Source organism: Adelges cooleyi, unplaced genomic scaffold (assembly GCF_023614345.1).
Source record: "Adelges cooleyi isolate 19-005CV unplaced genomic scaffold, UGA_ACOO_1.1 ACOO_flye_CR_arks_rails_tigmint_CR_PRNA_0, whole genome shotgun sequence".
NCBI classification, from domain to species: Eukaryota; Metazoa; Arthropoda; class Insecta; order Hemiptera; family Adelgidae; genus Adelges; species Adelges cooleyi.
The window spans coordinates 855425-883414 of NW_026095750.1; the positions used below are offsets into that span (position 1 = coordinate 855425).

General features: G+C 29.9%; 3 protein-coding genes and 2 long non-coding RNA genes across 44 annotated transcripts in view; 3 read left to right on the forward strand and 2 right to left on the reverse strand.

Moving 5' to 3' along the window:
• Nucleotides 1–1867, forward strand: part of LOC126847713 (zinc finger protein 271-like) — a 57790-nt gene extending 55923 nt beyond the window's left edge. For 32 of the 37 annotated variants that reach the window (XM_050564094.1, XM_050588127.1, XM_050588403.1 and 29 more), the window contains one exon: nt 62–174. Coding sequence is in view for 5 of the 37 variants with exons in the window: in XM_050564248.1 (XP_050420205.1) it covers nt 459–590 (132 nt within the window). In the remaining 32 variants the exon portion in view is untranslated. Of the gene's footprint in view, nt 1–61; nt 175–458 lie in introns of those variants that run through there. The other 5 variants (XM_050564248.1, XM_050564319.1, XM_050564406.1 and 2 more) reach the window with 1 other exon arrangement.
• The window catches only part of LOC126835605 (uncharacterized), a 69052-nt gene extending 53831 nt beyond the window's left edge, over nt 1–15221 (reverse strand). For 2 of the 3 annotated variants that reach the window (XR_007685236.1, XR_007685231.1), the window contains exons 1-2: nt 15033–15221; nt 12136–12253 (exon numbers count right to left, since the gene is read on the reverse strand). This is a non-coding gene — a long non-coding RNA (uncharacterized LOC126835605). Of the gene's footprint in view, nt 1–11483; nt 11746–12135; nt 12254–15032 lie in introns of those variants that run through there. The other variant, XR_007685229.1, reaches the window with a different exon arrangement.
• The window catches only part of LOC126834552 (kelch-like protein 2), a 106055-nt gene that overhangs the window by 68952 nt on the left and 9113 nt on the right, over nt 1–27990 (reverse strand). The gene's annotated exons all lie outside the window — the stretch shown is intronic.
• LOC126834825 (BTB/POZ domain-containing protein 9-like) lies at nt 4654–11311 on the forward strand. 2 transcript variants are annotated; one of them, XM_050567126.1, is made up of 8 exons: nt 4654–4745; nt 5331–5454; nt 8051–8134; nt 9119–9248; nt 9431–9661; nt 9748–10024; nt 10093–10276; nt 10592–11311. In XM_050567126.1, the coding sequence occupies exons 2-8, from the start codon at nt 5336–5338 to the stop codon at nt 10791–10793; spliced, it is 1227 nt and encodes a 408-aa protein (XP_050423083.1). In that variant the 5' UTR covers nt 4654–4745; nt 5331–5335; the 3' UTR covers nt 10794–11311. The 2 variants fall into 2 exon arrangements, with proteins under 2 accessions (XP_050423083.1, XP_050423005.1); XM_050567048.1 differs by lacking the exon at nt 4654–4745 and adding an exon at nt 4765–4967 and having other exon boundaries at nt 10592–11310.
• LOC126835801 (uncharacterized) lies at nt 19436–24314 on the forward strand. The gene is made up of 3 exons (XR_007685251.1): nt 19436–19536; nt 23748–23961; nt 24185–24314. It is a non-coding gene; the product is annotated as an uncharacterized LOC126835801 (long non-coding RNA).

Below are 27990 nucleotides of genomic sequence, written 5' to 3' on the forward strand. Positions count from 1 at the left end.
ACTGGTGAAAAGCCCTACAATTGTGCAGTGTGCTTAAAGTCATTTATTCAGAAAAGAGTACCTCACAATACATCAACGCGTGCACACTGGTGAAAAGCCCTACAATTGTGATGTATGCCTAAAGTCATTTTCTTATAAATCGAGCCTCACAAAACATGAACGCGTGCACACTGGTGAAAAGCCCTACAATTGTGCAGTGTGCTTAAAGTATTTATTAAAAGAGCACCTCACAAACATCAACGCTCACACTGTGAAAAGCCCTACAATTGTGAGTGTGCTAAAGTATTTTCAAAAGAGCCTCACAAACATCAACGCGTGCACACTGGTGAAAAGCCCTACAATTGTGAGTTGCCTAAGTCATTTTCTATAAATCGAGCCTCACAAAACAACGCGTGCACACTGGTGAAAAGCCCTACAATTGTGCAGTGTGCTTAAAGTCATTTATTCAAAAAAAGCACCTCACAAGACATCAACGCATACACACTGGTGAGAAGCCCTACAAATGTGATGTATGCCTAAAGTTATTTTCTGATAAATCGAACCTCACAATGCATGAACGCATTCACACCGGTGAAAAGCCTTACAAATGAGATATTCTGCTCAAGATCTTTTTCTTGACACTCGAACTTCACAACACACAAACGCGTGCATGCTGGCGAGAATCACTTCAAATGACATTATTAATGTTTCAATTATATTCGTCAACATTTAATTAGGGTATTATATTGTTTTATATACTTTTAATTTTTTTTCTAAGTTTAAATACTAAAAACCTATTTAAGTATAACTTAAATAAAAATGTATTTTTAAATACTACATTCGAAAATAGTTCTACAACATACTTAAATATATTATATCAGTATTCTGTACAACTTTGTTAGTAGTAATACATCAAGTTATAAAGTTATTAGGTAGGTTAATAAGAATAATAAATAATAATAGGTAATTATAATAATAAAATATAATTATAGGTAATAATAAATTATATTGATTTTTAAAATAGATTGTTTTTGTTAAATGGGATCTTATTCGATTTGTAGGCTGACTTAATGTGTAATAATGGACCCAAATTCTAAAATAGCTTTGAAATACTAAATGAGTTAGTTGCATTAAATGGTTATTAATTGGGTCTTGATTTAAAATGTGGTTTTTTAGTGATAGGAAAATATTGTTTAAATTAATTGGGGAGAGGTGGCTTTTTTAATTAAAATATTGGGTATTGATGAAAGTTGGTTTTTATAAATTTTATAAACACTCACCAACTTTACATAAATATACATATGTTACGTCTATTTTACATTACTAATAATAATGTATCAATAGATATAACATTATTAACAGTGGTGTAGATTTAAGAAGACGGACCCCGCGGTTTTGTGTAATAAATAGGTTTCACCCCGTGTTATTATAATCAAAGTTATACACACTGATGAAAAGCCTTAAAATAAGATGTTCCAGATCTTTTTCTCAACACTCGAACTTCACAACACACAAACGCGTGCATGCTGGCGAAAATCACTACAAGTGACAATATCTAAGACTCAATTATATTCGTCAAATTCAATTGGGTTATTATATTCTATAAACAATTACAATTTTTTATAAGGCCTATATAAAATGTATTTTTATATGTTATAAATTAACTAAATAAGTAATGCGTATTATTATTTGTAATAATTTTATTTGTATGTCAGGTGGTGACTTAAATAATTAATTATGTTTGCTTGACATATTCTATATTGTAAGTAAAATTTAGAATACTTGCATTTTATTACGTTGTTACATGTTTTTTAAAAGAACAGTATTTGTATAAAATACCAAAAGGTGTGTCGCGCTAATATACGTTATCCAACTATTTTCCATCTCATTATTTTTTGTTCACTTATTTCCAGTTAGGTATTTAGCTGAAAGGCTATTGGTTTTATAAAGTTGTGAGCATTTTTTTTGTGTACACTAGCTTTTATAATACTGGACTAATTCCTTTAATTAGTAACTTTACAAAGCATACATTTTATCTAATTTTTACTTTGGGTAAATTAAAGTTAGAAAAATCTACTTCTTCACACCTAAAATTTGTAAAAAAAAAAACAAATATAAAAACACGGCTAAGATCTTTAATATCGCATAATATAGCCTCTATTTTTGTACAAAACATGTGTTTCTATTTCCAATAGAATGCTTCTAAGAGCAAACCAATTTAAAATTTGATAAAAAGAATTTGTTGTCATTGCCGATATTTTAAATTGAATATAATTTATAGTGCATAATACAAAAATGTATGTATATATAGTTGTAAGCTTCTCATGAGTTAATAAAATTAATTTTTGTAAAACAATTATTCAACTTTGAGTGTCGCTAAACAACAACTTTACAATAAGCTACAATTTGTAAACTCATACAAGGCAAAGAGGTATCCTTTTAAAACAAATTGTGTCATCTTTAATATCTCATAAAGCCTATATTTAAATACAAAATACTAAACGTGTAAGTATGTTTGAAAACTGTTTTTCTTTACAAAGTCAAGAGACAATTTACTGTTGGTAAACTATTATCATTACACTAAAATGTTGTTAATATTGTTTTACATACTTTAAGTTTTATTGTAAGTTTGAATACTAAAAACCTATTTGAGTATAACTTTAATAAAAAAACTCAAAAATGTGTTTTTAAATACTGAATTCGAAAATAATTTGACAACATACTTAATATATTATATCAATATTCTTTACAACTTTGTTAGTAATAATACATAAAGTTATTAAGTTATTAATTTGTTGTGATTAAAAATCTTTCACAGATCTGCATCTAAGTTTACACAAATTGACTAGGTACCTATTGTTAAATCAATACCTTTTTTGTTTCTTTTTCATATTAGGTAGTTGTACCTAATATGTACTTAATATAAAAAAAAAATCACGGATAAGTCTAAATTATATTTTTGTTATTATTAAATGTATCTAATACCTGTTGTTTTTAGGCCGAGGTGGCCATTTAGCATGTAAGAACCCCCCCACCCCTTTAAGATTAAGCAATACGTGCAGAACGTTAGTATAATTTTTATTTCGTTATTTTATTCGTAACCATCTGTGTTTTTTAATTATTTTAGTGTAAGGTTATTTTTGACGATCCACCAATTGATCAACCGCCCCTTACGCAAACGTCCTTGCTTATCTTTCTTTCCATCGAGTATGCTTTATTTACGGCCGGCACATTTTTTTTTGCCGCTTAGTTAATATCCCCGGTCACTTGACAGAATTAACGGGCAAAAACAAAATGTGAAAATAACAATGATAATACTGACCACACATAAAGGTAGTCACTCGATGAAACGATATTAAGGTAGGGTGGAAACGAGTTTAGGTTAAATTCCGATAGGGACGCATATAAAAACCCGGAAAATAATCACACGGAAAGTAAGATTACGGAATCCACGATAAACCTGATTATAAATATTTTTGTTTACTTTATACGCGGTTTGACTCCCGGCCTCCCGCCCTCCCTTCATCTATAGTGCAACACGGTCGCAGCTGTCATATTCCCCCCGTAAATACACCGCTGCAGCCCTGTCGAGTAGACGGGAGATACGGCGCACTGTGTTCTGAACTACATATTGACTCGTCTTAATAATTATTTTTAAATAATTGATTTAGATGATTTGCTTCTGCAATTCCCATTAAGTATATCCTACTGAAACTAACTATAAAATGTTAAGGTTCTAAGTTGATTTTATCGTAGCACAGAGCGGTTTGAATAACGTTTAAATTTTAAAATTTTTTTTTTTGAGTCATCCTTTTCATGCAGGTCGCGCTTAATACAAATTGAATAAATATGAATTACAATAATAATAGGATTTATATAATAATGCATCATTTGTCTTAAACAAACTAAGATCTTATACCCCTATCTACTAATTACTAGACAGCTTTAGTTGTAGAATAATAACACATTGGACATGATAATGTATTACTTAATAAAATAAATCCCAAAAAGACTACATAAACACATGTATACATGCATATTTTTATATAAAGAGGTTTTAGGACATAAACACGAAAAATATTAGATGGTACCCGTTTTAAAATTAGGTCTGCTAATTGCTGACTACTTCCGTGACAATATTTCGTGACTTTACGGCCTCCCTCAGATAGAAACCAGTGGGCGATTTTGAATGAAAAATAACGAAAATGGTATTGTTCGGTATTCTGCCTTTTTTGATCCAATAACAGTATCTGACATAATATTTTTATTTTTTATTTGGTATGTACAATGTATACAATTACTGGTATAATGATTATATATGCTAATTTTGATTACAGTAACATGTTAGGCTTGAGTAAGAAGCCGCCCACCGACGACGCTTCACGTTAATTTACATAATATAATATCTCAATTAGGCTAATTAATAATTAATTGAGTTAATTATAAAGTATGTTATCTAATCGTATGATTATTATAATATACTAGCTGTCTGAGCTTCTTCCAGAATATATTTTTAATAGTCTCATTATTATTATTAAATTTGTACTGATAATATAACATTGCACATTTATTATTAGTTAGAATATAATATAATACTTCTATTATATAGAAGACTAATCCTAAAAACTGACTTGCAGCGTACATTCAAAAAAGAAAAAAATAATTTGTACAAACGAATTATTCGTATGTTCAACAAGGCTGACGTCAGCTGAAACTTCTGTTTAATGTTTGGCAATAACAAGCGCCTTTGCAAAAAATTCGTACACGTATGTACACACTACACACTATGATTATTTTAAAATATATTCCGTTTAGTGTAGAAAAATATTAAACGGTATCGTAATAAATCTAGTGCTCAATATCTGTTGACGTGGTTTCCTTTATGGTGATTTTTTTTAAAGTGCTCAACATTTGATATTATATTAACACGTATTATAACACTATGCAGCTTTATTGTTTAGCATTTATTATTTTATGGTTAAGTCCAGGTAAATAATACATTTTACTAATATACAAATTATTTTATTTACTTATAATTGAATTGCAGCAACCTATAAGCGATACCTAAGTTATGTACATAATATTATGGAACTTAAGGTTAACTTAAGCTAACTTATTTAAGTTCTTGTAAGAATTCTTCCTCTTTCCTACAAAAACAAATTATTGTACTCCGATTATTCTGTTGTGGGCGATATAAGTATCATAATTATATTATTTAAAATATTAAACAAGCAAATAGATGATAAATATAAAATCGGGTGGGTGAATGCTATATGAATAAATAAATCATACAAACTCGTCATAAAAATCAGCTGTTTTATTAATTTTATTTGGCATGTTCTGATTTGAAGGTTATATGGCACGGCCTGAAATTACCGATGATTCGTCTCCCGAGGATTCGTCTCCCAAAGAAGGCCAAATAGATGACACCAACGTTTTGATCAGCGACATAGGCGACCTCTATCAAAGCGGCAGGTATGTGGTATTGAATTTGTACCATTTAACTTTATTATTTTTTAAATTTATCAAGGTTATCTTATATACAGTTAGTTAATACTCTAGTCCAAATCAAATTATATTCTGTTAAAATTATAATCTATTATACCTGTGATAAGATGTTAAAAGTAAGCTGGAAGTGTGTCTCGTTTTGCTAATTCTAATTTTATTTAAAGTAGTTACTAGGTAGTACACAAAATGGCAAAATATCAAATGCCACAACGCTTTCATTATGAACTTTTTTTTTTAAATTAATTTTTTTTATTTTAATGTGCTTTTATTTTACAATATTACATCACGACAATTACTAATAAATATACAAAAAAAATAATAATAATAATTTAAAAAAATTGTAAACAACTAATACCAGCTTTATAAAGGAAGGATATAAGTAGAACGATAACGATTTAATAGGAGTGAGGGATCCAGGGAGTTATAGCCAAACAAACTAAGATGGGAAAGTAATTTTTTCCTGTTGGGGTGCAGAGTAGGACAGTCAAGGAGAATGTGGTTAAAATTACAAGGAGCTTCATTAAGATGGAGGGTACAAAAAGGAGATGAATTTTTATCATTGCCAAAGATACCCAAATGTGCGGGCCCCCACAGAAATTTGACTTTTTTCTTGTTAAGGAAGAAGCTATATATTAGAGATTTAATGAGGTGAATAAGGGGGGGGGAGAGTGAGGAATTAAAATGGTCGGAGGACAAGGCCTGAAGGCATGACTTTTTTTTTTTATCGCCGAATTGCCCAGACTGGGAAAGGAACGCTTTCGCTTTGCTTCCCTCCCAGGCCGACATCATTTATTCACAATAATTTACAATAATTTATATTTATTTACAAAAAGACCGGTTGCCAGTTCGCAGGGCGGTTTCACAATATGTACAATTACCGATTTGACAATACCATTAAAGCTGGAGGCTTTAATTATTATATTTATTAGACACTTTAAGGGTAGGGATGGCCAGTTTAGCGGCCTCCATAATACATGTAACAAAAAACTGGTAGTCATCGATTGGAAAAGGGGAAGCTACAAAAGAGAGTAAGAGACGATCAAGATATAAAGAAAAACCTGCCCAGTCTGCTTTTAAAAAAACAAATCTAGGAAGGGAACAATTTTGAGGAGGACTAGTACAAGAAGAAGAAATAGGGGATTGGGATAAACGTTTATTAATAATAGGAAAATGATCGCTACCAGAGGGACTCATCAAGTACCGACCGAAGAAGAGATAGCGAAAGGTTAGTGGAAGCAATAGATAAGTCGACAGCAGAGTTAGGATGAAGGAGACGACTGTGACGGATAGGAACTCCAGTGTTTAATAAGAACAAATTGGAGTGGGTGATGGAGAAAAAAATTTTTTCACCACGAAGGCTGATATTATTATTAGAATCCCAAGCCTGATGGTGACCGTTTAGGTCACCGCCCAAAATGAAATTGTTAATAACAAGGGAAAAAATATTACTAAGAACAGATTTGGAAGGATTTGAGGAAGGAGGGATATATATGGACTATAGGTTGAGGGAATAGGAACTATTTGAGAAGGTCTCAATACCTACGAGGTCAATAGAGTGATCTAGGCGCAAAGAACTTAGAGAGGGAGTTATAGATAAAGGGCGAATCTGAATGGATTTATGGGCTGCAATAGCAACACCACCATAGCCATCAAAACGATCTCAGAACGTATAATGTTATAACTGGGTAAATGGAACTGTGATCCTGGTAGAAGCCAGGATTCCGAAAGGAGAGCAAATGAGCATTGGTGTTCGTGTAGTAAGTGAGAAAGATCAGAAGAACGAGGGTGAATGCTACGAACATTCCATTGAAGGATTGAAAAAGAAAGAGAAGGAGAAGGGAGAGAAACGACCGTCATTAGTATATTAGAGAGTCTTCATCAGTAACAGTGTTATTAAAGTATTTTAGTATGGAAGACTCAATTAAAGTTTTAGGCCAAAAGGAGGCAGGAAGAAATTTGTTCAGCGAGGGAGACCATCCAATCCGAAGGATGATGAGAGGGGAGATTCTGACTAACATATTGTAAAAAGCTACAGTTTGAAATGAAGTGTGAACTTTGAGTTAGAAAAGAAGGAAGTGTAGGTGAATCGGCTATTGGGAGTGTAAAATCTTTTTTGTTTTTTTAGGGGGAGAGGGTGAAATGTTTTTAGAAAGGGAAAAAGAAGAGGAATTTAAGCTGGATTTCTGAACAACAATATTATTCTTAAAGTTAATGGTGTCAATATTAGAAACTTCGGCATAACACAGCTTTGTTGGAAAGTCATGAGCGTCTAACCCTCGAGGCTTCAGTAAACGAGAAATTTGCAGTGGCCATTATACGCTTAATTCATTTTTGATTAGCCCATTCTGAGCAAGAACGGTCGAAGGCGGAATGATCCAGTTTACAGTTAATGCATTTTGGGGGAGGCTGTTCGAGATTATAACTACTTGAATCGATGTGATGGTTGTAAATACAACAAATAATTTAAAATAACAGCTTAACGCTTTTTTGGTAACACTTTTTTCGGTATTAATACTTTTTATTTTCGTATGTGTATTTTTAATTAATTTCAAGACTTATTTAGTTATTCAGACGTTGTTTTGGAGGTACAAGGAGAACGATTGCGCGCCCATCGTAGTATACTAGCCTCACGAAGCAATTTTTTTAGGTATTGTATTCTTGTAATTAAGTATATTCCTTTAGGCCTTTCTTCTGAGGCGGATGAAAACTGTTTTTTTTAGTTCACAATAGTTTACACTTCATTGTGACCTAAAATGAAATCCCTATTATTTATTTTTCTTATATTACTTTCACTTATTTTTAACGCTGTTACCACATTAAATATTTTGAAACCAAATGAAATATGCCGATGAACGAATTTAAAATTTGTATAAAGCTTGTTTTATACAGGGTGTCCCATTTTAAAATACTAATCGATTTGTCTCTAAAAATACTAATCCAATCAAAAAGTTGCTTATTAGAGACTTTTAGAGTACAAAGGGGGACGTTATAAAAATTTAAAAAATAGGGTCCAAAATTCAAAATGGCTGACTTACGGTCAAAAAAATGTTGTTTTTTAAATGGAAACCATGTTTTTTTTGTTAACCAAAGAAGTGTTCTTATCAAAACTAACAACTTTTGTAGGAAAATTTTTTCGGTAAAACCCATAATTTAAATGGTATAACCCATAATTTGTAAATTAAGTATCTTTAGCTATTTTTAGTTTTGTTATTTTATTTTAATGCACATGGTAACCTTGTCATGTATAGTAACCTGTGTATGTGTGGTAACCTTGGTCTACTTAATTTACAAATTATGGGTTATACCATTTAAATTATGGGTTTTACCGAAAAAATTTTGAATTTTGGACCCTATTTTTTTAATTTTTATAACGTCCCCCTTTGTACTCTAAAAGTCTCTAATAAGCAACTTTTTGATTGGATTAGTATTTTTAGAGACAAATCGATTAGTATTTTAAAATGGGACACCCTGTATATTTGGACATTCAAAACAAATGGTTTCATCATCCCAAAAATGGTATAAATAATATCAAGTAGAATACAATTATCTTGCTTACCTCTGAGAAAGGTATCGTTCTTATCTTTTTTACTCCATAATTTAATGTTTGTATTATATAGTGTATTATTTTTAGGATCTTATTTTATGGAGGTGGTAGCAAAACTTCTGATTCGGACGTGCCAATAAAAGATGTATCATTAACTTTATTTCAAAGAATTTTTAAATATATTTATACTGGCCGAATAGATTTAAGGGATTTTAAGGTAACGAATAATCGACGTAGTTTAGCGGTTATTAAACGGCATAAATATAATTTGTATTAGTGATTTATTTGTGATCGTTTAGCCGGTAATATGTGTTCAATCTGTTAAATTAAATGATGTATTCAATTGAAAAAAGGTTAATAAAGAAAGATTAAACACATTTTTTATTATTTATTTTTCAGAATGAAGAAATTTTCGAATTACATAAGCTTTCGGATTACTTTGGGATTTCACATTTAAAACTTTCACTGAAAAAGTATTTGCAAAGAACCATTAACCAATACAATGCATGTACGTTCATTACTTTGGCAAGAATTTATAAAAACGAGGAGCTCGAAGTCGAATTCCTCAAATTTATCGATGACAACGCCGAGGAAGTATTGGATTCCAATGATTTTAGGACTTTGTCATCTGTAATGATAATTTTAAAAAAAAATAATAATAATAATATTGCTAGCGTAAGGTGAAAAGTTGAGAAACAATTGTTTTTTATTTTTAGGAAGTTCTTCAAGAAATCCTCAATCGGGACTCTTTTTATGCTAACGAATTGGTTATATTCCGTGAGGTTTGTCGCTGGGTCAATGAGAACCAAAACAAACTGAATCGTGATACAAAAATTGAAGTTTTATCGGCCGTCAGATATCCGATAATGAGTGTTGGAGAACAGTCTCAAGCTAGGGAATCACAACTGGTTAGGTCGGATATAATTTCTGCTGCCATGCAATTAAGAAGAAACACGTGGCCACAAGATAAGCCTCAATTACGGGGACGGCTAAGTATGCTTGTTGTACACATCAATTTGTATGTCACCAAATATGTTGGTTTTAATTATTGAATTTTTTAGTACTCGATGATCGTATTCGGTACGAGTCTCATAGTTCTCCACTTCCCGATTTGAATACAATTCATCAGTCTCGGGGTTTCGCGGTTAGATACATGGAAATCGGTACCAATATGATAAGGTTGACAAAACCATCATTTGTAAACTTTATAAATATAACGTTATGGGATCCTGTTGAAAGTAAAAAGTATGTTATGAACTTATAAATGTTTTATACTGAAATCATCATTATTTTAAAAAAAATTATTTGAATAATTATTCAAAACATTTGTAACTTTTATTTATTTAAAACCATTTTTATTTGTTGAGAATTTTTTTTAATCATAAGTAAAGCAAACAAATTTATCAATGATTGAAAAGTTGTTTTCTATTCTTAATGTTTATTAAGCATTAACTGTTCATATTTTGTATTCATTATTCGACAACTTTTCCACAACTCTGTTCCTAATATTTAATTTACAATCACTACTCTAAAATTTATTCAAATTGTTTGATATTGTAGGCCTTTCTCTTATTACATTGAAGTTTCAAATGACGGGCAAAATTGGAAGCGTGTTATAGATCATTCAAATGATAATTGTCAAGGAGATCAAGAACTGTGGATTCATCCACAAATTGTTCGGTATATACACATTGCTGGAACCAACAGGAGTGCTAATGCGCTTTTTCGTATTTGGAGACTCCTATACAAGACAAAAGATTAGTTACAGTAATTCGAGGAATGGCGGTTTACGTATGATTGTGGTTTGTATGTATGTTTACATGCATTTTTTTACAATTCTGATTCACATTTTTTTAACACACCTTCAAATGATAGCAGGGAATGGCTCTTTTATAACTTTAAAGAATATTCTAAATTATTCAATACAAATTAGTTCAAGATCACTCTTATTTTAATAAAAAATAAATTTGGGCCTTAAATTCATAAGTTCTGAAAAACCTAACAAAAATGGCTTATAAAATAAAATTAGAAGAATTACACTTTACAATTGCTACCATTCCAGCTCAGCATTTAACTATTAAATTAAAATAGAACTTTTAAGAATTTTAGTTGTATTTTAATATACACCTTCCTGACCTATTCATTTATGTAAAAAAACTTATTGTTTACCTAGAAATTAATTGGTGTATATTCAATATATATATATAATGATGTGTTGTGGTATAAGTATTAAGTTATTATATTATAAAATTTTTGTTTTTAAGTATGGGGTATTTATAAAAACGATTTAACTATATTTTAAGTTATCGGATCTGTTTTGTGTATAAATAAATTATATTATGTTAAATAATTAATACTGGAGGCGAGTTTCTTTATACCAATTTTATCAATCAAATATTTTTGAACACATTTTGTATATTATCTTTCAGGATTTATCAATAAAAAATGCAGTATGCAAATGTTTCTCTACCTAACTAAATAGTACATTATTTTATATTTTCATAGATTTGCTTACTACTCTATTATAATTATAAGTATTGTTGACTTCTTTCTTTACCAAATACTCTTCAGTTGTAGAAATTTCATTGTTTTTGAACTGCACATCTAACGGTTTAGGTTCAATAACTTCAAACGATTTTTCAAAGGAGTGTTCTTATGTTTCATCATTTTCATGTTTAATTTTTAACAAATTATACATCTTCTAAACTCTATAACTGACATTTAACATTAGTTGTATTTCTGTGTGGTATACTATATACATAGAGGTTTAATAGGACAACTTGATTACATCATTTTAACTTTTTTATTTAATAACAAATATTTGTAATAATAATAATATAATACAGAAGACAGCTAATGGCCTAATTTGACGTAGCTTATATATAATAAATTTTGGTTTTGATATTGGTTTTGTTTTAATACTGATTCTGATATTGAGTGGTTCACAATAAAATTATCACCCTGTAAATTTTAAAGTAAAAAGTGCATACCTATACCCCAGGACTTTGCTATATTATATAAAAGGCCACAATTAAAATACAAACGTTAACGGTAATAAATAATACTTGTACAAAACTAATCAATTAATTAGTCATTAGACATACTTATAGAATTAATAACTTTTTTCGAAGTGTTCTTGCATAATTGTTTGGCTTGTACAGTTTAGATTATAAATGTACCGTTTCTGTGTTTGATTGTTTACCAATTGTAAAATGAGATAACCTAAAACATATATAAGATACAAAATACAATTTATTTTCTATAAAAAAGACTAAGGTAAAATAAAAAGTTTACAAACAAACACAACAAATAGTCTGAATTTTAATTTATTTAAATTAGATGAATAACACAATACTACAAGTTTTACTTGTACTTAAGTAGCTAAGACGACAAAGATTAAATCTAGAAGATAGACCATTTTACCGACTAGAATAATTTAAAGTAGCGTTGATGCCGTATCACTCGACTCAACTCCGAGTAAACAAATAGTAATAAACGAACACTTATAGATTATGATTCTATTTATTCACTATCAGTATTCTAAGTTAATGGAAGACAGCAAACACGGTAATAGTGTAATTAAATTCGAAATACAAAACGGTAGGTACTCACACAACGTAAAACCGTAAACAGCTGTGACCAGGGCGGCTAATTTATATTTATAATAAATAAATTACAGGCCAGTTAAAACTCAATTGTAACTCAAAAACGAAATACGACGCAACACGTTAGGCATTTATCACAGAATCCGACCAAGTTATTATGATTAAAATCTAGTGATGCTCCCGAATCGGACCCGTAGCAACAATAATGAAAGCAAATTGTTCCTATGGTGCTTAATCTAATTCAATTAGATTTAATTCACAGAAAGGCGAAAATACAAAAATAAATCTCAATTCTCAACGGCAACGCAACTTTCTTTTAACAACTAATTTGTGATTTTAATGCACACTACACAACAACGCATACGCAGACATTTTCTTGACACAGTTGACAAATTTGTGATAGTGTGTGTGTGATAAGGAGTGATTGCCACTGGTACACCCATAGAAAAGCACGGTTTTAGATAAAATTATTTATCTATGATATTATATCTATAACCGTCTAGAAAAGTGATAGGGTATACCGTAGCGTGGAGGTAAGCTGTCGCTCGTTTTAAATGGTCATTGATTGAATACAAATCAAATACATTTGTATTTAATCAACGAAATGGCTAACAGATAAATTATTTTACAACTCTTGTATTAAAGCTTGTTGTAAACTTACCGCCATCGGCGTAATGGAACACCTTTCGCCGATTGTGTTAAAACACATAGGCCCCACACTTGTTAAGCCAGTACAGTGGGATCGGTACTATTTTTTAAGATTGACCAAATCTGTGAAAAATTAGTAAGATGTTCTAATTACACAACTTTTTAAATTATTTGTTCTCGACTCTGAGTCATGACGAAAGTTTGATAATAAATTACTTTCGTAGAAGACATTGTCTATCGTATCTATTGGACTTATATTATTTATTGTTTTTGTGACTAACTTTTTATTTTCTCTACGGTGTCTAAAAGGCAGATTTTCGATTTTGTTAATAGGAAATTACATACTGTTTTTTTTATTATATATATGTTTACTAAATTATTGTTTATACTACACCACCAATCGTAGCCCTGACTGCTTTAGGTTATACATAGTTACTGTTAGGTAAGGTAAGCGTGCTCGAGTAGCAAAACCGATACGTTTCATATGATAACAATTTTATTATTAATTGTAAAATTATAAATTATATATTTTATATTATTATTTACATTAATTTACAAGACATTGACAATTTACAACCGTGTTACGCCTTGTATACGGGTAAATCGACCACCCTCGTGGTCGCTTTTGAGTGCGCCCGGGTGTTTTATATACGGCTAAATCGACCATTCTTGTGACCACCGCGCGGCTGTTCGTCCATATGCCCAGGCATCTTACGATCTATAACCGGTATGTTCGTTACGGGCATTTTATGTTTACATCTTTGTTACGGTACCTGCGCTCTTTACGTGCCTGATTCAGTCAGCTATAACGGATCACCACGGGTTCGGTCCAACGGCCTCCAGTCGAAGTTTTCAGTACCAGCTCAATGACGGACGTCGGGCATGACGGATAAGTCCAAATTATATTTTTGTTATTATTAAATTAGTCTAATACCTGTTGTTTTTAGGCCGAGGTGGCCATTTAGCATGTAAGAACTCCCCCACCCCTTTAAGATTAAGCAATACGTGCAGAACGTTAGTATGATTTTTATTTCGTTATTTTATTCGTAACCATCTGTGTTTTTTAATTATTTTAGTGTAAGGTTATTTTTGACGATCCACCAATTGATCAACCGCCCCTTACGCAAACGTCCTTGCTTATCTTTCTATCCATCAATTGTTCTTTATTTACGGCCGGCACTTTCTTACCGCTTAGTTAATAGTGCCTCGGTCACTTGACAGAATTAACGGGCAAAAACAAAATGTGAAAATAACAATGATAATACTGACCACACATAAAGGTAGTCACTCGATGAAACGATATTAAGGTAGGGTGGAAACAAGTTTAGGTTAAATTCCGATAGGGACGCGTATAAAAACCCGGAAAATAATCACACGGAAAGTAAGATTACGGAATCCATAAATATTCGGACCGTATAGTCGCTGACCGTAAAAATACGGAAAAATCCGAACCGTAAAATAACGGAAAGTATTTTTCAGGAATCGAGAATTACGTAGACTGTATTTGTGCGGAAAGTAACAAACCGGAAAAAATTATTTTACTGACGGTAATATCACGGAAAGTAGAATAATTTAAAGTTGCGTTGATGCCGTATCACTCAACTCAACTCCGAGTAAACAAATAGTAATAAACGAAAACTAATAGATTATGATTCTATTTATTCACTATCAGTATTCTAAGTTAATGGAAGACAGCAAACACGGTAATAGTGTAATTAAATTCGAAATACAAAACGGTAGGTACTCACACAACGTAAAACCGTAAACAGCTGTGACCAGGGCTGCTAATTTATATTTATAATAAATTAATTACAGGCCAGTTAAAACTCAATTGTAACTCAAAAACGAAATACGACGCAACACGTTAGGCATTTATCACAGAATCCGACCAAGTTATTAAGATTAAAATCTAGAGATGCTCCCGAATCGGACCCGTAGCAACAATAATGAAAGCAAATTGTATCCTATGGCGCTTAAGCTAATTCAATTAGATTTAATTCACAGAAAGGCGAAAATACAAAAATAAATCTCAATTCTCAACGGCAACGCAACTTTCTTTTAACAACTAATTTGTGATTTTAATGCACACTACACAACAACGCATACGCAGACATTTTCTTGACAAATTTGTGATAGTGTGTGTGTGATAAGGAGTGATTGTCACTGGTACACCCATAAAAAAACACGGTTTTAGATAAATATTATATTATCTATGATATTATATTATCTATAACCGTCTAGAAAAGTGATAGGGTATACCGTAGCGTGGAGGTAAGCTGTCGCTCGTTTTAAATGGTCATTGTTTAAATACAAATCAAATACATTCGTATTTAATCAACGAAACGGCTAACAGATCAATTGTTTCCCAACACTTGTATCAAAGCTTGTTGTAAACCTTCATCGACACCCTATATAATGTATTAACGCGGTCACCTTAGACATTATCCGTAATGGAACACCTTTCGATGATTGTGTTAGAACACATAGGCCCCACACTTGTAAAATTTATATTTAATACAATAATATCAAAAAAAAAAATAGGTGTTCAATAAAACCAGTCCAGTGGGATCGGTACTATGTTTAAAAACTGACCAAATCTGTGAAAAATTAGCAAGATGATCTAATTACACAACTTTTAAAATTATTTTTTCTCGACTCTGAGTCATGGCGAAAGTTTGATAATAAGTGACTTTCGTAGAAGACATTGTCTATTGTATCTATTGGACTTTTATTATTTATTGTTTTTATGACTAACTTTTTATTTTCTCTACGGTGTCTAAAAGGCAGATTTTCGATTTTGTTAATAGGAAATTATATACTGTTTTTTTTTTTGTATATTGTTTACTAAATTATTGTTTATACTATACCACCAATCGTAGCCCTGACTGCTTTAGGTTATAAATAGTTACCGTTAGGTAAGGTAAACGTGCTCGAGTAGCAAAACTGAGTTTCATACGATAATATTTTAATTATTAATTGTAAAAATATATATTATACATTTTATATTGTTATTTACATTGATTTACAAGACGGTGCCATGGTTAGCATTCTGGACTTTGAATCTAGCGATCCGAGTTCAAATCTCGGTGGGACCTTGCAGCTTTTTGCATTTTTTCACACGTTTTTAAACAAATTTTCCCCACACAATATACATGTATTTGAATAAATGTACACATTTTTTATAATCCGTTAACAATGATCATAGATTTGAAAGTAAGAACCAAATTACTTTAGCTTCAATACAAAACTAAAAGTATACATGATATTTTTATTTTTTACAATAATGCGGTTGACTATGACTGTGTAAAAAACAATAGTTCCACGCTATAAAAACATGAATTAATTCAAAACTTGTTTTTATACGTTTCTATTTTTGCTTTACGTTTTATAATTCCAGCTGTAGTACCTAGACATTTTTTACTAATGTAAGAAAAATTGAAGTAAACTCACTGAAAGAACTTGTGTTGAAGGTATCTTTTGGTACTTGTATCTTATGACCTTTGTTGAAGGCTTACAATTGAATAAATATTCAAAGATGGCCCTTTTGACATACAAGTATAAAAGTTTTTTATCTTGGGCTATAATTGTTGTTTAATTTATTAGACTGATCTAAATCGATTATATTAGACCTATACGGGAAACCTTTGTAATTAGAACTCTTTGAAATAATTATTATAGTACCTATAGTCAATAGTGTATTCTCACGGGTGTGAGCTTTAATTCATGAGCATTAAGGGAAGACTGGTAACCAAATGTTTTGAAAAAGGTGTTTTTCTCGATTTCGAATGGGAAGGGTTGACTTTTTTAAATTTTTCGCCCAATAAAGTACCTCTCAGGTACAATTTCGAATTTATAGAGTTGCTAAAAATATCGTGGGTGCAGACACCAAACAAAATAACACAGCATTGTAAATACAATACCTTTTTTGAAGCTAAAAAATCTCTGTTTCATTAGTTGTGTGTAATCGTAATGTCTTAAAAAATGTGTTATAAATTTGAAAATTATTAAAAACCCTGTGATGATTCTGATTATGTAGCCGTATTGAAATATTTAATATTACACATCATTGCAGTGCATATTGTTGTGTGGTATGTGACCCACTAAGTTATTTGTTTTACGACGATTTGTTATTTTGTTTCTTCAACGGTGCAAAAACATAATGATGATTTTGACTCATTGACCTGTTCGCAATATGTATATTCGAAGCGTGACACGCACAATACACTTGAAAACCATAGACGACTTGTATTCTTCTTTATTTTTTTATCATGTCCCTTGCGCATTTAACACACATGTGTGTAAATATAAAGTATTGTATACCCATAAAATGACTTGTTATTCTGGCTTTTTTCATCGGTGCAGAGCATACAGCGATACTGTATTTTATATCAATCTAACTAACGTAAGGCATTTGTTTTGCGATGAGCTGTTTTTTGCTTTTGTATGTTTACCACCGAGCCAAAATCGTAACGACAGAAAATTGTACTCAAACGACGATGCGCCATATACAAATAGAAATTTAGAAATTGTTTTGAAAAACAGACAATAACAATCGGCATTATGATATTCAAGCAAGTGTTTGTGTACCTACTGGTGTGCTCTGAAATCAAGCCTCAACTACGAAATTTACGGTTTTTAAAACTCCATAATTATGACACAGCAAACCTGGGGATTATTTAAAAACAAATTATTCAACACAATTTTCAGTAATCATTTTTAAAAAAAGATTAAGATAATAATATTATTTTAACGAATATCCAAATAGTAATTTCATATAAATTTCTATTCGAACACATTTTAAATAGATAAAAAAAAATTGTAAAAAGCTGCTTAAATCCATTTATAAAAATTAACTTTAAATAATTTGTATTAATACTGTTATTCGATTGTTGTAAAAATTGTAGAAAGATCTTTTTGATTTATTGACTTATTTTAAGTAAAATAATCGGATTTTAATATTGAAAAAAATGCAAATTTAATTTATTTAATTACAAGAAACTGAAATTTTTTTTTAATGAAATCGGGCTTCCTGCATAACATGATATAACTAGCCAAAGAACTCGAATCTCTTTACAGATTTGAAATTGGACCATCTATGTAGTCGACATTTTGTCTGGATTTTTGGTCTAAAATAAACCCAAATAGCTTTTACTCATAAAAAAAATTATTTAAACTAAAAACAATACCTCGCACCTTATACAAATTAACCGGTAAAAGTATTGGAATGGTCGAAATTAATTTTAACCTCATTTTTCTTAAATACAAAACTTCTTAAAATCAGACCACGTGCAATCCCCATGTAGCTTGGTGTATTACACATGATACGTATTTAGAAAAGAAAATATCTGCTGATTGAGCAATACCTAATTTTTTTAATAGAAGAGGCTAATAAAGAAGAAGAAGTTATAGAGCATCGTAATTTAAAGTTGAAAAAGATGTCCATTTTTTTGGGCGTTTTTCTCGATTTCAAATGGGAAGGGTTGACTTTTTTAAATTTTTGGCCCAATAAACAATAGCGCAATGATGTTAGTAGCAACACTCAAAAATGTTGAGTATTAAAGACGAATTACTCAAAGTGTTATATAGTGTCAAATTTATGACACTATAAATGTTTTTTTACATTTTATTATCTATGTACTTTGATAATCTATTATGTGGTCAGTATCATGTTTTAACTGAGATACTTTGTTTTTATCTATAAATGAGAAATTCAAGTTTTTGTACATTGTGCGGTTTTGTTTCCAATGTTTACATAAACAAAAATGTAGTAGTTGTCAACTGATTTCAAAGACTCTACCGACATATATTCATTATGGCTTTTCCGTTGGATTGAAATTCAAACATTATAACACTAAAAAATTGTCCCGAAGAAACGTTTAGAAAAATGTTGTTCTAAAAGTTTTCTACGGAATCAATAACACAGTCATGCCATGTTAAACAAACAGTCACTCTGGTTAAATGTTTTGTGTTTGTGCAGTGAATTGTAGTGTGAATTTCTTTGACTTATATATATATATATATATATATATATATATATATATATAAATATTTAAAAAAATGTTTGATCCAAAACTATTTACTATAAAACTGTCTGTTATTGAGCATAAGAATCATTATGTAGTAGTTTTCAGATAAAGTTGGTAGCCTTATTGAAAGCCATAACATATTAATATAATGACGAATATAAACTATTTTATTTTTTTGTGTCTGACATTTTATACACCATCAGTCAACTCTAACCCAGATAAGGAGGTAAATATAGTTTTTTTCAACAATTACTTATACATATTTTGTAAATCATTTGTATTAAATTCGGTACAGTAAACTAAACGTTTAACATGTATGGTATTCCACTATTGTTAAATCTCTTAAGTATACTTATACCTTAAAGGTAACTAATTATTTTTAAAGTTTGTCAAAAAATAAAAATAAAAGTATGTATACAAAAGTAGCTTATGCTATAATTTTGACTAATCGATAACGAAGTTTTAAATAAGTACTTAAAGAGTTATAAGTGGCAGAGGAATAATAAAATTCAATGTTCAAATAAATATATATTTTAAATATAATTAAAAATCATTAATGATAATACTTAATATTATGACTATACCAAATCTCGTGAGAATTTAACTTTGTATTACTGCTGCTATACCATTATTGAAAAAATATTATTTTTAAAATCTCCATATAAGGTTATAGTATTGTTAAAAATGTAAAATATGTAACAGGCACCAGCCAACAGCTAGTGGCTATAAACGTTAGTAATATTTAACTAATAAGTAATATATGTAAAAGGAGGGTTAAAAATAAATTATTTTATGTTCTTCTCTTGGGAATATATTATTTGGATAAAAAGATAATTTTTGATATTTTTTTTAGATTTTTAAACCCATTCCTAGATGTGGTTCGTGTCGATTTTATAATTTAAGTTAAGTTTTTTTTCGTTTAATAAAAAATTATAAATTTTGGAGTACGAACGATTGAAACATGAATCATCGACCATTCCTACTAAATTCAACAAGACATTGATTATGTGTTATTTGGGCCACTATGTTTTTGCAAAAAAAAAACCAGTATTATACCAGGTGGTTGGTTAACTATGGACCAGTCAATAACATAAGATATTAGACTTTTTTTTAAATTATTTTTTTTCATAATTTTATAGTTATTAGTTGGGACAGATTTAATATATTTTTTTAAATTATAACTCTTATATGTTAAAAATCTTATAAACTTAAGTTTTAGCTTCGATGCAAAGCGAGAATTGGTTTTACTCTGATGTGTGTTCTTTTTTTATCTGTATACACTGTTACTTTTTTAATACTGTACCAATTCCTTCGAGTAGCAACTCTATAAATCGCAAATTTCATCTAGTTGGTACTTTGGAGGGGGGGGGGAGTAAAAGTTGAAAAAGTTGAATTCTTCGCAGACGAAAGTTGAAAAAAAAAACCCGTACGAGTTTTTAAGTTAGAACTTTTACTGGCTATAATTTCGAGAAAAAGAGTCGGATCGAGTTGAAATGTATATGGAATAATTATTTGGTATGCCCGCACACGTCAGTTGTGTCAAACTTAAACTATACCCATTTCCCACGCCCCTAGGGGGGGGGGGGTACAAGTTTTTTTGTTTTTCGGGGTTTGTAGCCGCAATTTTAAAACTTTTGGGTTGAAAATTTGCCAGTAGTTGGAACTCATATGTATCCATAACATATTAAACGGGTGAAAAATTCGGCACTACAGTTTTTTTTTAATTGCCGAAAACTATGTTTTCGCAGATTGCGTATGTTTTAACAAAACACCTAAAATCTTTAAAAAAAATTTATCAACTCATTAAAATAATTTTATGTACATCTATGCAGAATGATACTATTAAGTTTTGTGCTCAAGTACCACTTTTGACTTAGTTTACACAAATTTAATTTTTTTTTTTTTAACTAAAAATCCGGTGTACCAGATGTGAAAAACGAACAGACACTAAAAATTATCAGTTGGTAAAGTCTATCCGTGTTAGGTTAGGTTAGGGGCCTTTGGTCGTTATCATAATATTGTGTTTATTACATGATATCACAGACGACTAAATCGTGTATCTGATTATAGTAAACACACTTTATTGGGAAAGGAACCTATCCTTGTACTTATTAAGACACTTAATGATTCTGATACAACAAAACCACTGTCGTTATCTCGTTATTTTATCGCCTGCGTTTTATTACCTTACCGAAGGTCAACTATGAGTATATAAGGTCCAACTACCTGCAAATTATGAAGAGGACTGTTGTTTTTTGGATTCAGATTAAGTGTTGGTTTTTATGCAGTTTACCGCCCAAAATTTATTTTTTTTTTATACAATTTTTTTAAAGGAAAACTATTGTTTTGCATATTGTTATACTGTTATTCATTTGAAGTGATTCGCGCTTGATTGTTTAAATTATCTTATATGAGATATGTAATCTGCTTCGTGCTAGTTTTAATTTTGTAGCTCTAATTTTGTATAAAATATTTCATTATTTTATTACTGTGTTCAAGTTAAGATATATTTTAATAGTATTTAAAAGTCATGAATGATAGTACTTTATTTTATGACTAGATCAAATATCGTGAACATTTAACATCATGATACTGCTCCTATACTATTATTAAAATCTCCATAAAAGATTATTGTTAAATAACAGGCAACAGCCGACCGCTAGTGGCTATACACGTTAGTAATATTTAACTAATAAGTAATATATGTATGTAAAATTTATTGTTTTCTCCATCACAGTACCAGTATACGATTTATTTTAATTTAAATGTAAGAAAATCGATTTTTCTTTAGAAAATAACAAGAAATTAATATACAGGATGGGGCAGCAAAACGGCGATTTTCTAATGTATTTAAATGGGACACGTTTAGGGAACCTACCCGTTTCACTATCCCACCCTTTACATTTTAAGGATCTATAAAAAGGTTTTTTTAGTTGCATTTTATTTTGTACATTGTCAATCTAGTAGAATAGAAGTATAATATAGCTTCGAAATAATATAATCTATGAAGTATAAATAGTTTGTGTGAGATTGCTCTAATGGAAGTATATAATACATAAATATTAATTTTATTGAGAATAAGCGATTATAATTTAAACTATGGAGTACAAACGATTGAAACATGAATCGTCGACCATTCCAACAAAATATAACAAGACATTGTATAAGTGTTATTTGGTCCACTACGTTTTTGCAAAAAAAAAAAAAACCAGTACAGTGGGGTCGGGGCATAGTGGGGACGGAGCATAGTTGGGACGGGAGGTCACCGGTTTACAGGAATTTTTAAATCTGAAAGTGATAAAATCACTTTCGAAAAACGCTTCGATGCAAATCGGTAGTTAGTATTTTCAAGCCAGTACAGTCCAAACCAAGCACAGTATAAACCAGCAAAGTTAGAAAGTTTTAAATGAAGGTTCTGTATTTACAAATGAGCATCAAAGCGTTAATTTGAAAGTGATTTTATCCAAGAGAACTAGTACAGTAGAGTATAGGCATAATGTAATCAAAGCAATGAGGAAACGGAGAGGTCACTGGTCTACAGGAATTATTATAAATAAAAGTGATACAATTGAATAGAATCACTTTCAAATAAACGCTTTGATGCTCATTTGTAAATACAGAATCTTAATTTAAAACTTTCTAACTTTGCTGGTTTATACTGTGCTTGGTTTGGACTGTACTGGCTTGAAAATACTAACTACCGATTTGCATCGAAGCGTTTTTTCGAAAGTGATTTTATCACTTTCAGATTTAAAAATTCCTGTAAACCTGTGACCTCCCCGTCCCAACTATGCTCCGTCCCCATTATGCCCCGACCCCACTGTACTGGTTTTTTAAATAGTAATCAAAGACCAAAGTGATTTTATCCGAGAGGACTAGTACAGTAGACTATAGGCAATGGGTAATGTAATCAAAGCATAGAGGCGACGGATAGGTCACAGGTCTACAGGAATTGTCATAAATAAAAGTGAACAGCTAATAATAGGCTATTTAAAGTACTCCAAATTAAAACATATGTCCCATAAATAAAAATATATTTGTTTCATTTTGGAGGTACAATTTTTTTTTAGTTGGCGAATAAAAAAACGAAATTTATCTGGAATTTTATCCGACCCATGTTCGTAAACCTCAATCATAAATGAGTTTTAGTCGTACAAATTTTGTTTTAAAGTAAATAGCTAATTAAATTGTGGTTTATATAAAAATTGGTTCACGGGTAAAAATTTAAGTTCATCTTGATTAAGTGAATAATGGAAAAACTTGATTTTTTCGTGAATTTATTTAACTATACATTTATTGGAATTATGCAGTTCTCTGGCTTGTGTCACGTTAATGATTGTTCGGTTTAGGTTGCATCTCTAGCCTAAATGAATTTAAATTGTATTATTCGTTTTTTATGTAACGACGTGTAATAATATCAGTGTAATTAAATTTCAGACCGCAGAACTCCTTTTTCAAACGATTATAAAAGATATCAATCATCACCATAAGTATGCAAGTAAGTATAATAAGTATGCAACTCAATTGAATGGCATGACGCTTAGACAATTTATGGATTATATTCCTGAAGATTCCAAAAACACTGCGCAGATTGCGGCATCGCAGCGTTTTGGTCGCTTCCATTTCGACACCGACACAGTGCCATTTACACGTAAACATTAATTTTACTTCATTTATCATTAAATAATAATTTTTAAGAAACTGTTTATATGAAGTTAACATAAAATAGAAATGGTATAGTTGTCATAAAAATTCCTGGCATTTAACATTTCTTTTAGTCAGTTATGCGGTGTATAACTGCTGTTTGTATTCTAAATAATTTGTATAAATTGATCTTTCGTTTTTAAGTTAAAGAAAGTTTTTTTTTGTTTCAGAAATCATAGATCAAGACGATTTTTATGGTCTAATAAAAAAAATCTGTAACATATTAACCAAAGAAATAGATCAATACGCTGGACAAATAGAGGATGCAATTGCTATAAAAAACGCTAAAAAAAAGAAGCTTCAAAACAAGCTTCAGTAGAATGAAATAAAATTCATTTAAATCCTTGTTCAATAATTTAATTCAATTATTGACAAATGTTAATTTTCAACTTAATTAAATGTGTGTAAAACATACAATTATTTTAATGTATTTATTTATTTGAGTAAAACGTCCATCAGTGGTAATGAGTACAGTACAAGTTAAAAAACGACACTTTAGGAAATTTATATACCTAATCGGCTTATTAGGTATATTATTTTTATTGATTCAAAAGTTTGACCTGAAGTACAGTGATAGTCTAAGATAACATCATAAAACGTTTCATCCAGAAGATATAAGCATATTTTCTTAAATTTAACTTGTTAGACTTAGGTAAAAGACTTAAGGTGTACTAATTAAAAAGTTTCATATACTATTTGTAGAAAAAAATGGTAAAATGTCTGTTGTAACATGTTAAACATTATTTTTTACATTTAATTCAAAATCAAAAGTAATGATTCATCAAACAGATTTTTCAGGGTATATTTTTTTGAAAAATAATAATATTAAACGACAAACGTATAAAACTATAATTTTAGGTCATCGAAATTTAATAGTTATTAATTATGATAGAATAATTGTTTTTGATATTTCTATAAGAAGCAATTTTTTAAATAAATAAATAAATAAGACTACATTTGTTATCTAACACGGATACGTATAGCTGTGTTATTCATTTGTCTTGGACTTTAAAAACAATATATTTAAATAAGATAAATTATAGATTGAAGTGATGATTTCGTATACCTGTTCAAACTGTTGCCTGTTATTCATACATCAATTAAACATTAGGTACCTTTCAGGTATGATTTCTGATATATACAGTTGCTATTACAACTGTATGTTATAAAATTGCGTTCAAACAAACTCCACGGTGTTAATATTAGTGATGAAAATATATATACTAATTAAGAATAGCCTGTGGGAAGCAATTCATATAGTGCAGGATTGGAATAAAAAATTAGAAAACCATAACCCAAAATGATATAAAATCTATTTATTTGAGGAAAATCCGTGTAAATATGAAGTAACTTTAAAGACAACAGACTCCTGAAAATGTTCGGTAAACTTGGGTATAAATCTGAAGCTTATCAAACTACGAAAAATGCGTTGATTTTTTTATGAAATTTTTGCATCGTGTCCATGTAAGGGTAGGTAATTTGTAATTTTCACAAAATTTTACACAATTTACAATTTTTTATAAAATATCTCGATTTTTCATGTTTATTTATTTTGGCTAAAAGATGTATTAAATCTTTTACACCAGTCTTGCTCCAAAATATCTCACCTCCAAAACAAACACAAGGGAAACAAAATAACGTTAATAATGACTTTGTGGTAGTTTCACGAGCACAAAGCCATTTGAACTTTTGATAAAGCCCAGTATTAAAACGACGAGTGTATTCATTTTGTCCTTTTTTTTGGTTGAATTGGGTAAACTTGGTAAAGGTCTACCTAATTTTTTTATTTTCCATTTTTTTTTTTCTAATGAAATACATTAAAATCGCACATAGCCACGAGCCGTCACTGATATAGCGTTAAAATCAAATTAAATGATGTTATGGTTTTTGAATGCATGTTTTTTTACATGAAATTGTGTATAAAATTGGTGACTGTTTGAACAAGTACACTAAAACAATATCAAAGTACGTTTTTTCTTATTTCAATTTACAGTTTTAGACAAATAAATGGCACGACTTACAATATGTTTTGAGAACGTTCCCGTGCAAGAAAATAAGTACACATTTACTGTATAAAGTAATAACGATAATAAAATAGTTCATGGCCGCGTTAGATAGATTCAAATAAGTGCCATGCGACCGATTTCAGCAATTTAAGTCCTCGTACAAAAACATTAAGTTACAAAATCTATCAATTTCTTTTTCAAAATGACTGTTAATTAATTATTTTGTATAATTTTCCCCCAAAAAAAAAAAAAAAGTGGTGACTATCATATGTTTGAAAGATATTTGATACACACTAAATTTAGTCTTAACTTTAGGACTTAGTTACAATTTGTCCCACCCCCTCCCCTATAAAAATCGTTATTAGAGGAGTTTCTACTTCTTTGACCGTAAACGTATTGTTTACTGTTTTCTTGGTTTTTTTTCAACAAAATATAGTGATAGAATATACTGAATATATTTAGAATGCAACGTGCGTTTTGGTCTACACCAATATTAACCTTAAGTGATTCTAGGAGGGAGGGGGGAGGACACTAGGGTTTTATACACCTCATAGACAATATTGAAAATATTTTAGTATTAGGGTGGGTACGATTAGGGTTGATCTTCTATCTATACAAATGCATTGTCATAGTTATCATTATATTATTTTAATTGACAATATAATGAAAATGTTTTCATTACCTGTTGACTGTTGATTCAATCACACATAGCAACCTGAAAATTGACTACGGTCAATGTGTAATTGTTCCCTATTTTCATGAGTTTTCTTCTTAATAAAAATAAGTTTGACTAGAGATTTTTGAGAACATTTTATGAGGTCTTGAACCAAGCAATACTTTAGTTATGGTTACATTAACGTTTTAGAAGTGATTTAAGTTTTAATAAATACTTATACATTGTGCTTGGAATATAAATACGGTATTAAAACCTGAAGATTTGTTTCTGGAATCAACTGATTTAGTATTCTATCAATTACGATTCAGAATTAAAAACTACAGAACAAAGTTAAATGGTTACGCGGAACAACAAATCATATGGAAAAAAAATGTTTCATTAATTTTTTAACAACCTTGCAGTAATTTTTACTCAGTCTGTAGACAGTGGTATTACTATTTCTATATGCACCCGTTAAAATTAAAAACAGCTTAGGTATACAAAAATAATCTGTTTTTATTGAGAATTTTACCCATAACTAATGTAACAGAGATTTGTTTACTAATAAGTTGATAAATACTCATATAAATAATAATATATTTTTTTAATAAATGTATAATAAAAGAAACAAATGCAAAATTAATTGCGGCCAATTAATGTATTTGTGGTTAAAAACATCGTTCATAAACTATAATTCTAACAAATTTGTAATTCAAATTAATCGTCATCAATTGTATTTTTTGCATGTAATAAGAGGACTTAAAAAATATATTATCTTAATCGTAATTTTGTACTTAAAAGCTATAAATTTGGCTTAGTTAATTTAACAAGGACTCGCTCTGATGCAGACATGGGACGATTTTTTGGTATTTCGTTGTTTCTCTTTACTAATATACCTACTAAATATTATTCATAAATAATATAATATTTAGTTTAATTAAAAAATATAACTGAGAAGTAAAAACGATGAGGAGTACTATAAAACCCTAGTCCTCTCCCCACGGGGACCGTGAGGTAACGCTCCCCGTTATAATATAACAATAACTAACATTAATGTTATGGAAACGTTTTAAATTCAATTTAAATCATCAAATTCAGAGATAAGTTTTCTTGATTTAAATTTTTTTATTTTTTACCAAAATATTATTGAAACTAACATGTTAAAATAATTTGTTATTCACAAATATGAAAACTATAGATTAGATAACTTAATTAACACAAATTAATTTATTATAACCACCTTTAATTAAAGAGTAATCTCGTGTACTCAAGTACAAAAGACCTAATATAATAGAAATATAAAACAAAATATATT